The 14,413-nt window shown below is 37.4% G+C and overlaps 1 protein-coding gene across 5 annotated transcripts in view; it reads right to left on the bottom strand.

Annotated features, from left to right (window-relative positions):
• Positions 1-7,937: 7,937 nt before the first annotated feature.
• The window catches only part of runx2b (RUNX family transcription factor 2b), a 53,522-nt gene continuing 47,046 nt past the window's right edge, over positions 7,938-14,413 (bottom strand). For all 5 annotated transcript variants that reach the window (XM_079887947.1, XM_079887949.1, XM_079887946.1 and 2 more), the window contains one exon: positions 7,938-11,198. In XM_079887947.1, the coding sequence (XP_079744073.1) occupies positions 10,711-11,198 (488 nt within the window). In that variant the 3' untranslated portion in view covers positions 7,938-10,710. The remainder of the gene's footprint in view (positions 11,199-14,413) is intronic.

The raw sequence follows: 14,413 nt of genomic DNA on the forward strand, positions 1-14,413 counted from the left end.
CAAAATTTGCATTTAGAAGATAAGTGTTCAAAACTTAGTCTCTCATTTCCGCCAATATGGATCAATGATTTTGCTGATATGATATCACTCTGCACCTCTAGCCTTGGTTTCCCCATGCTGCCTTGAGCGCAGCGCGGTTTTATTCACGCTGCTAGGCAGCCTGGACACCATGGACCAGATTTTCGCCTCAGCGAGGGGACCAATCACAGAACGGGGAGGGAGCAGCAAGACGATGACGACGTCTATGCGACACACCGAAGCAGTTTGTTTATATCTATGGGTCCAACATGGCATCAGATGCGAAGTTACCTTTCGATGCAGCCTTAGATAGTGTTCTTAGTAGTTTAGAACACAAGTTTATTTAGTCTTCTTCCTCGTCGAATTTCTGTCGCTCTACATACGTCATCTGGTATAATTGAAACGATTGGCTATGAGCTACGTACAGGCGCATTTGATAGACATTCGTAGCGCCCAATAAACGGCTCTGGCCATTCGTAAACCACGCCTCAAATACGAGAAAATGAACATGTGGTTCCCAGACCACGTCTCAATGAGAAAGAGGTCTGACGTTAGCCAGGCTACCGCACTTCTGCTTTTCATCCAATTTTCTGTCCAATCAAATGCTCTCAATAGACAAAATAGATGCTGAAACTGTGGCTGAAATCGTTCACTTGTTCACACATTTACTCTTTTCTACATGGTGAATGGCACATAGTGCACTATACAGGGGATAGGGAACGATTCAGACAGTGTAAATATGCTTTCAATTGGGGCGAATAAAGTCGTTTCATGTTAGTGTCACATGAACTGCACAGCGCACACACGCAGACACGATACATAGAGCGGATCATATGCGTGAGTCGGCGGAGACCAGAAAACGTATCGGACCCATATGAATTCTGCACAGAATGCTGTATTTGAAAGCGATATGGAGGAGATTAGAGGAGAAACGGTTAGAGATTAGGAGGAAACTGTGGTGGCTTTACCGAGCTCAACAGCTCTGGTCGAGCTGTGATATAAACGAGACGCTATTGGCTATTTAAAAAAAGGGGAGGGGCTGTTCGATATGTCCCGCCCTGTCTTCCTGTTTCAGTGGAAATTACGTCAACACATTGAATAATGCGGAATATTTCAAGGCACTTCAGGGGGCCTTTAATTAAAAGCGCAAAGAGGCTATTTTACACAAAACCTTTATCTTCTATAACAATCTTAACAGCTGCATTTTCTGTAAAGTGTGACTATAGCTGACACTTAGTATTAAAAAATTCTAATATACTAATTCTAGTAAAAAAAATAAGGGGGGGGGGGGGTCCACATTTTATGTCATTATTTCATCACCCTCTTGTTTATTGCAGTTGCAGAACATGTCCAGCAGATGGAGGTATTACAGCTTTACAACACTCTAATCACATTTTGACCAATGTGTCTGTGGCACAGCAGACACATATCTGAAAATGTACACAAGTGTGTTTAAACAAAGGTTTGACTGTGAACCAGATGAACAAAGTATTAAATTACCACAATCAGTGACAGTTGAGAATGAATCAATGTTTGAATGAGTGTCTGGTAGTGTCTGAGTGACTTGAAAGTATAAACAACAGTCAGTACTAAAGCGCGCAACGGTAAAAAAATGGATATCGCCAGATTTATGGAGTATACAAGACCATATATTATTGCCGAACTTCTAAGACTCCTGCAAGTCACCCTATTTAGCCTCATTTTGGTTGTATGTTTGCAGTTCCTCTCCGGATTTCAGTAATATTTAGTTTTTAGGATGACATGAAAGTTTACTGTTGATTTGTGGTCTAGTAGAATGAACTGGTCTCCAGAATTCTGACACAAATGCATTATATCATTTTTATTAGGACAAAGTGGAAGAAACATAAATCCAGGTTTTTCTTGGAGAAACAAAATATCAGGTTTTTCCTCACAATCGTAATGAAGTTGCCATGTGACTGACATGCAGTGGGATTTGATGGAGATTGTTGATCTGACAGGCACACGCCTGTGGCTTCAGTAGAAAGCTGACGACCTAACCAGAGGGATTTCTGGCTCTGCAGAGCTCCAGTCTGGCAGACCAACTGGACATCAAAGCGGAGCAGTGGGGTTTAGTACTCGCCCTGTCATACAGGACTGCTCCAGATCCACAAACACAGAGAAATCAGATACTTTTGGGGTTATTCTACAAAATGGGTGTCATTTGTATATCTCATATATAGCCTACAACAATGAGTCACTGAATAGCTGTAATGCCAACGTGTACCATGTAGATTTTCTTTTGTGTGCGTGGATATATATACTGTATATATTGTATATATATTTTGTTACAATTGAGTCAAGAACTCTAGGGTTCTATTTTGAATTCTACTGAACCTTTTTTTCTAAGAGTTTCTGTATTTATTTTATGATGGCACAATGGATTTGAACACATAAGCACATTTTTTTATCTTGTATATGTTGAAAATCCTACAGAATTGTACTTTAATTTAAAATTCACTTTATCAAACTGAAAAAGGCACCTGTGTCATAGAATGAATAGAACCTTTTGAGTTTTTTTTTTATTGTCCTTTTTTTGTACAATTTCCAGATTAGACATTCAATATATTTCATTTTGAATAATGTATGCTGCATTATTGTTTTATAATCTCTTTCATTTTATGTATTTAATTTATATTAGCCTATTTATAGACTATTAATATATGAACCCTTTGTAGATAAACTTAAATAACGAAACCTTCCCCAACTTCAAGGTTGTCTATGAAAAGTTGTCTGGGTAGCCTACTATACGGTTATCCGGACCACACCTATAACCACACCTATTTCTGAATTTTTTAAACGAGGACTCGGGACGTTTTTGCCGGGAAAATCAAAGGGATGTGACGGTTACGCGCTTTCCAGAGCCCCTCTTTCATTCTATTACACATAAAATAAATGATTTTAAAGCAAAAAAGGAATTGATTCAAAATACAGTCACATAGCCAGATCCATAAAGTCTTTAGTCTCAAATATATTTATAACCAAACATCATAGCAGTGTTATTTTAATTACCTCATCTGTCGACATGATGCCGGTGAATTGCAGAGATCGTGCAAACATCCACATCGCTAGGATCAGATGCTTTCTTAACTGCTGCTTTCTCATCGATATTCATCTTCTCAGCAGCGTGGACGGCGTCTTGACGTTCGTTATCGCTGCAAAGGGTATTTCCAACTTCTTTTTACTTCTAAGGGAAGAACAAAAAAGCACTTCTCCGTGAGTAGCCTACACTGAATTACACATAGTCTGGGTGCATGAGCAATACTTTGCTAGCTGCAGAGGTGTAAAGTCCAGGTTCAGAAAGTAAAATTCCTCCTCAGTATTTTGTTACAATCACCTGGATTTGCTAATTCAGACAGGAGATAGAACTAATTAGTGAAATCAGATGACTGAGTTATGGGTTGAATAAACATATGGCCGGACTTCTACTCTTTGGCCCCTGGATTTCCCACCTCTGGCTAGCTGCATGCAGTTCACTTAACGCCACGAGTGTCACTAATAACAAGGGTTTCTGAATTCTCTTTAAATTAATGGACTATTCCATCAATCAAAAAGACTTTGTCATAATGACATCATGATTAACTCTCCAACTCTTTAATGTTAGCTACATTAGATCACTTTATCATATGTTTTGTAATGTTTGTCAGCAGAGGATGATCTTAAATTGTCAAGTCTGATACCATGGTTTTGTAAGAAACATTTGAAAAGTGGAAATTTCAGCATTATTTTCTTTTTAAAATGTATAAAAAAAGCCCACAAGGCTTTTGATGTAGGATTTAACATAATTTGACATTTCTAAAACCATACTGTGTATATCCCAACATAATTGTACACTTTTAGAAGAAAAGGTTCTACTGTAGAACCTTTTGTGGTTCCCATCATGGGATCATTTTATTGATTTAGTTTTTATTCGCTTTGTTTTAAATAATTTTTTCTTTTAATTAAACGTAATGAATTAAACAGCTCGTAAACATACTTTATCAGTAGAAAAAAATTATTAAATAATTGTTTAAATTGAGTCGAGAACCCTCTAGGGTTCTAAGTTGAACTCCACTGCACCTTTTTTTCTAGGTTTCTATGTATTTATCTTAAGATGACACAATGCATTTCATCAACACATAATAACATTATTTATCTTGTATATGTTGAAAATCCTACAGAATCGTACTTTTAACTGAAAAAGGCACCTGTTTTATAGAATGACCATTTTTGTCAGTACCGAGTATTTTATCGTTCTTTTTTTGAACAATTTCCAGATGAGACATTTATTACTCGGATATATTTCATGTTGAATAATGGAGTCTGCTGTATTATTATTTTCCTCAAAACTGATTGATCAAAGCCAGAGCTGTAAAAGAGATTTTCTTCATTAGCCTTTAACAGTGAATCATATGGTGAACAGAAAGGGTGATTACAGCCTCAGTAAAAACAGATTGTCATTTCAGTTTTTCATTTAAGTATGGAAATGTTGCTCTTCCTGTAGTGACAGGATGTGGCGGCGCGTGCGGAGACAGTTGCGCCTGAGAGGACCCTAATTCATTTTAGACATGACTTGGTGCCTGCATACGAATCCAGGACAGCCGAGTTTCCTTCTCGGTGCTCCATCATGCGATATATCTCTCCACATAAGAGCACAATCTGTTCCTGAGCCCGGCTTTACCCACAGAAGCTCTCGCAAGTCCTCGGCTGTCAAGAAAATTCGTTTTATCATTCAGCCATATAAATCATCACAAGCTCCACAGGAAATCGAGAAAGTTTGACTTTCCAGTCATAAACCATAAAATCTGTCATTAATATAATAACATGCATCGGGATATTTGGAGACAGGGCTAAATGAGTACCAGACGTGGGCATCGATAAAACGGTTTGGCTTGCAACATCAGTTTTCCAAAATACAGTATCAGAAATAATAGGTATAATGTCACCGGGACTATATGTCACTCATCATGCGAGATCTCTGGAAACGTGATTTGACCGGTTTGCATTACCAGTTCATTAGTTCTCAATTAACACTCAGTCACCTCAGAAGGTTTATAGGGCTGTTTCTTTGACGAGAAACATGTCTTTGCTCCTCTGTGACTGGCTGCGACTCAAAACGCAGTTTCTTTTCCAAATATTTCACATTTTAGTGTTTGGCTCAACCCTATGGAAAAAGGCAGTTTTGCATGAATATTTGGCATGCTGCTGAACTCTGTCCATCATATGCAAGTCGATCTTCACTGAGTCGCTCGCTTGTATTGAGCGGCCTTTGACAAGTCAGATAGAAGATAACTTGAGCCTCCTGGCATGGACATATAGATTTAACAATGAGATCTATTGTTCTTCTGGTAGCTGTCCATGGTACTGATATCAGAGCCGATTGGTCCACAACTACCTTGATTAGAGTATGGTGGGTTTGAGCGTAATGTCACCAAAACTGCTTGGAAGTTTCTTAAATATGCCACATTTAAAAGCACTTTGACCTTGGAACTGTCTGAGGACAACTTTATAGAGGTCATGCTCAAAAAATGTACTTTATCTTTTATGCAATGATTATGATTCCTATTTGGATTATTTAGGAGCCTTTACACTCTCATATAAGATCATGAATTAGTAATTGCTGAAGAACAGCACAGAGCTCATGCTGAGCAATGGCTCAGTTTCTCCAAAAGACAGAATTGAAATACAGCAGTGAGAGTAAAGCACTAGAGGGCGCAGCTGACTGTATCTGGACCTCCCTATCTGATTATTAAAAACAACATGATTCTGCTTGTTTCACACACTTACTGATTAAGAATCATATTACAGATGATGTTTCAAAATTGTCTAGCTTCTTCATTTGATAAAAAATCAAATTTAATTGATTTAATTCAAGTTGACATCACTAAATCACCACATTAGATTACACCAACAAAACTTTAAATTTAAGAGTTTCAGGTAGAGGGATTATTAAAATAATATTTATCTAGATTTTAAATCTGGTTTTAAGCATATATGTCAATAAATTGTGACAAAAAGCCTTTAAAAACTACTTTGTGGTGGTAATAGGAAATAGGTAATAAGAATTTTGGAATATTAAAGTTTTGGAATAATTAAGAAGTCATTAATTGAAAGAAGCCTCTTATATTCACCAAGGCAGAAGCTTGATTAAATTTATATTTTAATATGCAAGTTATTTGACGGCAAAGCTGAATTTTCAGCATCATTACTCCAGTCTTCAGTGTCACACGATATGCTGATTTGGTGTTTGGTTATTGTTGGTGCTCAGTTATTAATAATGGTTCTTATTATTATCAATGCTGTATTGATGAACTTCAATGTTGAAGTTTTCGCTGCATAATATTTTAAGCTGTGATACCCCTTTTCTAGATTCTTTGATGAAAAAATTCAAATGAACAACATTTATTTGAAATAGAATTTGTTTGTAACATTATTAATGTCTCTATTGTCCTTTTTGATCAATGGACTCAATGGAGTCCTTGCTGAATAAAAGTTTTTTTTTTTTTTTTTTTTTTAAATCTTACCTCAAATTTTTGAATGGTATAATGGTAGAAAAAAAAGTAGACAGCACAACGGTTTCTGCATTAATAATAATAATCATGTTTCATGAGCACCAAATCAGCATATAAGAATGATTTCTGAAGGATCATGTGACACTGAAGACTGGAGTAATGATGCTGAAAACTCTGCTTTGCATCACAGGAATAAATCTGTTCAAATATAAAAACAATGCACTAATATTGCACAATTATATTGTTTTTACTGTATTTTTGATCAAATAAATGGGGCTTATAGGTGAACTTCTTTCATTCTTTCTTTTCAAAAATAATTATTCCAAACTTTTGACTGATAGTTTATGCTTAAACTAATTGAAAGTTATTTGAAGATGTTTAGACATTTCTAATGGAAAGACAAAAGTACTGATTAAGATAATACATTTTTTTTGCAGTATTGGTGGCCATAGTAGAATGCATTTAGTGGGCCCTTTCAAACCCAAACCGTTTACAGACTTTCAGTCGTTTGACACAGAGGTGCTGACTGGTTTGTGGGTGGAATGTCTCTCTCTCTCTCTGTGTGTTTCTCACTTAGTAAGACAATAATTGAAAGATTGATATCAAAGGGAAAATCTGGGGGAATTTTGCTTGACCAAGAACAATGTAACAGTATCAGGTACAGTACATTCCCAAATACCCAACACACCCGACATTACTTCAGATTTCACTCCACTGCATTTAATAACATACAGCGGGGTCCAAAAGTCTGGAGCACATTGAAAATCTGGGATTTAAAATCTAATTTGGGTCCATTTAAAACATTTCTTTGTTGCCCACTCAGATTAAGGACCCCGTGCTCTCTGGCTCAATACTTACTGGATGTATCTGAACATCTAAAGTGTGAACCTGAAGCGTGCTTTTCCCACTCAGTTCATATTCATGGAAATTTCAGGAAGGCCCCTGGTTTAAATGGAGATGGATCGCTCTCTGATTATGCCTGTTATGTCTTCAAGCAACGTGTAACAGCAATTTAACAGACATCAATACCAGAGAGACGAACGCAGCACTGAGGCCAGCCGTGTGCTTCCAGGACAATCCAAAGCAAATGTTGATCCAGACTTTTGTCCAAGTCCTACAGTTCTACAGTAGTGCACAAACCCTGAGCTGCTTCCCAGCTTTCATCTCCGGCCAGGTATCTTCAAGGTTCATTGATAAGGCAATGAAACTGTATGTAAATGGAACAACCCGGCGCATGGACTTCTGGCCATTAGTCTTCCCTAAAGCCCCAATGTGACTTTTAATCAACGTCAAACTGGAGAAAAGAGACAGAGGAGAAAGTTTAATGACTGAGATGATATATTTAAAGAGGAACACAGTAATGCCAGGAAACTATGATAGAATACTACGTTTGAGTCCGACGAAATCATTGCAAAATCTCTTTTTATTTCTCTTACAAAGAAAACTATTATAATCAACATACAACAATCAAAAAAAGCCAATTTCTTTCACTGTTGTCATGATAATTTCCCCCTTAAACCCTTTTTTTTCTATCCGTGGATAAAAGAGAACAGGCTTCACAGGGAAGAAAACACAGATGTGCAAAGGAAACAAAGCATGCAAGAACCAGAGACAAATTTGCTACAAATTGCCCTCAGTTAACCTGTCAGATAAATACTAATTTACAAAAGAAGGAATGAGATAATAATTCAACAAAACTCGGGTGGTGTATTTACCTCCTGTAATATACAACATGGTCTCTGAACGATGTAAACATTTCGTACACACTCACAGCTATTTAAATTTATAGGCAGACGCCCTGATTTTGAAGCAGTGTCTCCGTCAGGATGACGGAGGGACCAGAAATGCTGAACCGGGCCTTGAAAATAAACCATGACCAGTCCTTCCAGAGATGCAATACTGGACCAATGTTCAGGTAAATAAGGACAGAAACACATCCTGCCCAAGCTAAGAGCTTTTGGTTTTTTAATTGCTTAAATATGGGCTTTACAAGCCATATTTTATTTAAAGCACTGCTTTGAGGAAAGCTTTCAGTTGTGTGTTGAGGTCTGTATAGTTCCAACTGTAAGGCACTAGATAAATATAACTCTGGTACACTATTGCAGTTGGGTAAGTCAATCCGTCGATGATGGATGAACTAAGGGAATACTATGAAATTATAAAGTTAATTTGCACACGTATAACCTGATAATGAACATTTTCATTAGCTAAATTGACTATGTACCGTCCATGGAATAAAATTTAGCTACATTACCATTCAAAAGATTGGGGTCGGTAAGAAAATCAGAAAAAGTTCTAATCGAAGTCACTTTCGGGCAAGTCATTTCAATCGGCGGCCATCTTTGAAACGCCTCTCATGCAGCGATTTCAGTCATGCAAGTGCGGCTCCTATCTCTTTGAAATTCTCCAGCTTATGATTAAATTTCATATTTGAAATCACCAATGAAATCTGACAACAACTGTCTCAACAACTGTTTTCAGGCTGGACCAGTCAATGCGCATTTGCAGTCCTAAGCGGAGCTTCTGACGGCAGCTGCAGTGACTCAATGACTTTAGCAATTGCCGATTGGCTCTTTCATTCAGAAGGCAGGACTTATTCCACCATATTGTGCTTTGCACTTTCTCCCATTCATAGTACTATGAGTGCACCTTCTTTTTATATTTACCCCCAGTTTCACAGACAAGGCTCAAGTCTAGTCTCAGACTAAAATGCATATTTGAGCTGTTTTAACTGAAAGCAACTTGCACTGACATATCTTAAAATATGTTAGTACCATTGTTTTGTCTTAAGATGCACACCAATAATGTTTATTTTCTAAGGTACGTTCATACAAATTAAACATAATTGAACTAAGACCTAATCCTGGTTTAATCTAAACCCTGTCTGTGAAACCAGGCCCTAAAGTCTTTGTTCTAATGTCTGATTTGTTACTCAAGAAAGAGTTCTTATTAATATCAATGTTGAAAACAGTTGAAAGTGCTGCTTAATATTTTTGTGGAAACCATGATACATTTCTTTTATCAGATTTTTTTTTAAAGAATAGGAAGTTTAAAAGAACAGCATTTATTTGAAATCGAAATCTTTTGTAGCATTATTAAAGTCTTTACTGTCACTTTTGATCAATTGAATGCCTCCTTGCTGAATAAGTATTAATATAAAACTCTTACTGAACCCAAGCTTTGAATGGTTTGAATGAAATTTAGCCTGTATTAAAATAATAATAATAATAATAATAATAATAAAAAATACTGGGATTTACTCCAGCTGCATGTTCTGCAATGGGTAATATAGTGCCATAAGTGTACTACCCCTCTTTTTTTTGGGCATATGAACCACTCCAGTTATCGAGAAAAGAATATAACCTTAAATATCCCCCTCACTGGAAACCTTTCCCAGACTTTTGACGAAGCAACATAAAAGCTAAATAAATTATCCCAGCACATGCACGTTACTGAAAGAAAGCTTGATCTAGCGCATTGGCAAACACTTTTGAGCATCCATGGCTGTTTCTTTGGTTTATAGCTTTCAACCAGAGAAAGATCATTTGGTACCAAGCAATATTAACTGCATACAAATGTAGTGTACTTAGACACAGAGACCCTATTCCGTTTTAAACGCATTAGACTTAAACATACAACTCTGTGTGATCAATTAAGGCACATGAATTTAAATTAGCCTAAATTAGTTGCATTAATTAAACATAGATGCTTTACAAAAATATTCCCCCTATGTTCCAAATACATTAATCAATCTATGGCTTCATAAGTTACTTTAAATCCTTTTATCAAATACGTATAACTTACAAGCTTAAGTTAAAAAAGCACAACAAATAGATTTTGATCACAAACTGTCATACAGATGTTGTTCAGTGCTTTAAAATGATATATTAAAAACAAGCCAAGACAAGTAAATAATAACATGATGCTAATGAAATACTCGACCCATCTCTTTTCCTTCAATTCGAAATTCTCCTGCCTATGACAATGATTCCCAGAGGTCAAAAAGTCCAGAACAATGTATTACAACAACAAAGTTCAACGTAGTGTAAAAAATACTTCCCTTTCAACAGGCTCATAAATACTCGTGTCAGCCAGGAAAAGTTTCTCAGCGAGATCCTAGTAAGGTTTGTGCTTTAAAACCATGCCGTTCGCTTGGAGGTTCAACGCTCACGTCATTGTCCGGTCAATATGGCCGCCACACGCCTTCGTCCATTCTACCAGCAGGATTGAGCAGAGTGGGGGAGTTGCTATGACTACCGTCTCCCTCCACCCCCCCGCCTCCATCAGCCTGGACCGGGAGGTTGGGATTGACCAGGCTGGTTCCCGTGGATGCGCTAGTACAAGGCGGCATCATGCGGGTGGGCGATCGGTCCCCTCCTGGAACCATGGAGAACTGGTAGGAGCCAGAGGAGGCCCCGTAGTAGAGATAAGGGGTGCTGCTGCTCTGGAAGGGTCCGCTTTGGGTCTGTGTGGAGCCGGGGTACGGTGGCGGAAGGTAAGTGTGGTAATGAGCGCTGCCGAGAGACATTCCCGTGGTGACCGGGGTGGGCGTGTACGTGAAGGTCGTCGGGTAGTGCATTCTGGGACTGGAGAATCGGCTCTCGGTGAGTGAGGAGAAACCGGGAAACTGACGTTCAAACTGGCCAGGAAAAGGACTCAAATCTGTCGAACCTGTAGAAACAAATGTTGAGGTTACTTTCAAAGCAGGATGAAATACTGTTGAAGACAGAAGTGACAGCGTTAAATAACATGACAACACAATCATTTTCTTCAGTGAACTACAATCCAGTTTAAGTAAGTGCTGAAGGAGTTCATTGTGAATTAAGCTGTATGTATACAAATTTACACACACAAACTGTGTATATGTATTGAAATGTTTTTGAAAAGTAGTATCTTGTGCTCACCAAGACTCCATTTATTTGAAAAATACACAAGTAATAATAAAATGTCTTATAATGAAATAAACAGCCATTACTCTAGTCTTAAGTGTCATCATCCTTCAGAAATCATTTTTATATGCCAATTTGATGCTCAAGAAACAGTTTGTATTATTAATAGTGAAAATACTTTTTTAATACTTTTATTCAGCAAGGATTAAATTGATCAAAAGTTACAGTAAAGACATTTATAATGTTACCAAAGGTTTATATTTCAAAGAAATATATGTCTGTCTGTCCTTCTATCCATCTACATACATATACTGTGTATACATTTATATATATATGTGTGTGTGTGTGTGCATATATATATATATATATATATATTCATATAAATTTACTGAAACCGTATAAATGACAGAATGTAGCTATTAAAAACCAACCATTAACTTTAAATTACCGACGCACAGACGAGAACAGTTTATCGATTAGTTGGTTTAACTTCATTGTGGTTTTTCCTCTTTGTCACAGACAAGTTCATGTGTATGTGTATTCATGTGTGCGGTTATATGTCTCAGTTCATTTGTGTCTCCAGGCTATTTATATGCCTCTGTATTCTGTGTGGATGTTTAAATTGTTTCTGTGCATACAAAAGTGTGTGTGTGTGTGTGTGTATCTGCATCACTTGGCTGCCGCACATAAAACACAACCAGGATGCATAATCGGTCACACATTTGGAAACATTTAGAGGGGTGCGAAGCAGCATCGTAGCGAGAGAGACAGACGTCTGCACTGTTGTGGGCTTCTGGTATCTTCAGCATTATAAACCCAGGCAAAAACTGTCCATCTGCCCTTCTGTCCTTAACATATTCTTTATTTCTCTCCAAAAATCAGAAACCACTAATGGTCTGTAGCTATAGCAGTAGTGCCAAGGGGTAAAGGAACAAAAAGAAATGGCCTCGCCTCCCTGGCGCGGGGCTGTTTTCATAAATCACACGGCGTCTTTCTTGTCACCATGTCTGCGCCTGTGGGCCGACTGGGTGGCATGGTTAAATGTGGGCGATTTGCGGAGGCACGGCTTGTCGCTAATGCTAGCAGTGTCTCCTTTCCCCTCTACACCCAACCCCTTTTTCTTTTATATTCAAAATCTTTGGTTTGAGCGGCTGACGATTATGGTTCTCTCGCCCCGGGCTGTTCAGACAGCCTGTGCTCTGAATAAAAGGCCATATGATAAAAGCCAAAAAGTTATTTACATACAATCTCTGGTGCTAGTCACCAAAAATCCATAGACGAGATGGCGCTGGTCTTGAAAACAGATGCTATGTCTGTAAAACTAATGATTTATTTGGCAAGAGTGATTAGTTACAGGTGAACCAAACAATTATGGGTTATTAAATTTAAGTCATGTCTACATGAGGTATGATGTCACCGTACAACACAGTGCAGTAGTTTTTAGCCTTTTATTTGATATAATACAAAATCTAAGCCTCTAACTTTCTAAATTTGACATGTGAACACATGCTTCGAGATCGATTTCATGTGTGACCTCAATTCATAATGCAACTAGTGTTCTTATCATTAACTAAAACTATTAAAACATTTGGTTAATAATAATAATAAAATAAAATCTAAATATAAGATGAAAAGCTTAAACTAAACGACATTAGAAATACTGAAATAAGTTGAAGTTGAAGTAGTACAATTACTAAAATTAAAAAAATTGCAAAAGCATATAACAAAATTAAAAATTCCAATCAAATATTAAATATAAACACTGATTTAAAATATTAATAAAAACTACAACAACTATAAAGGTATTAGTCCAGTCATTTTATGAAAAAAGGTTGAAAAAATTGCAACAGAAGCAAACTCAACTGATTTTGTATCCTCAATATGTCCTGAGTAAGGAAAAAAAAAAAGCCCAGAAGAATCCCATTAGGGGAAAGTTTCGAAAAAGACCCAAATAGCCTATTCATATGCCTATTCATTCTTTTTCTTACGTGAATAAGGTAAAAAGTTTAACCTTTAGATATCACCATTACTGAGTTGATTACTTACATCAAGACAAACAAAACTTGTATTACAAGTTTTTTGAAATTTTTTGTTAACATGGACAAACGGTGCATAATCTAATTATGTATGTGCTAATTTGCATAAATACCACAACAGATCTTAAAGGGATACTCCACCGTTTTTTCATATTAAACTATGTTATTCCCTTAACTAAGACGAGTTGATACATACCTCTCTCGTCTCAGTGCGTGCACTAAATCGCTCTGTCTTGCGGCGAAACTTTGTTAGCATTTAGCTTAGCCCAGTTCATTCAATATGTGCCAAGCAGAGAAGCTACCAAACACCTCCAGTTATCACAGTTACTCGCGTAGTGTAACTCGACCTAGGACGGTGACACAAAACAAAACATTGCGCTTTTCTAAGCGTGTAAAATGGATAACTATATTGTATGGCGGAATACCATAGCAAGTGCTTGGAAGCACTTCGACTTCGGCGCAGTAATATCTTCACTAGAGGGAGCGGGGGCCGGTGAGAGGATTTTTCACGAGTGAAGATATTACTGCGCCGAAGTCGAAGTGCTTCCAAGCACTTGCTATGGTATTCCGCCATACAATATAGTTATCCATTTTACACGCTTAGAAAAGCGCAATGTTTTGTTTTGTGTCACCGTCCTAGGTCGAGTTACACTACGCGAGTAACTGTATTTAAATAGGAAAAACGTGGAGGTGTTTGGTAGCTTCTCTGCTTGGCACATATTGAATGAACTGGGCTAACAAAGTTTCGCCGCAAGACAGAGCGATTTAGTGCACGCACTGAGACGAGAGAGGTATGTATCAACTCGTCTTAGTTAAGGGAATAACATAGTTTAATATGAAAAAACGGTGGAGTATCCCTTTAACATTGGGTCTAGCCAGGTGAAAATGTCTTGTTGAATCTTGTTGACACATAACAGTAAAATACTTAATGTCTGAATGGAACCCATTTAGGCTACCCATG

This window comes from Squalius cephalus, assembly GCF_949319135.1.
Source record: "Squalius cephalus genome assembly, chromosome: 12".
Classification (NCBI taxonomy): Eukaryota; Metazoa; Chordata; class Actinopteri; order Cypriniformes; family Leuciscidae; genus Squalius; species Squalius cephalus.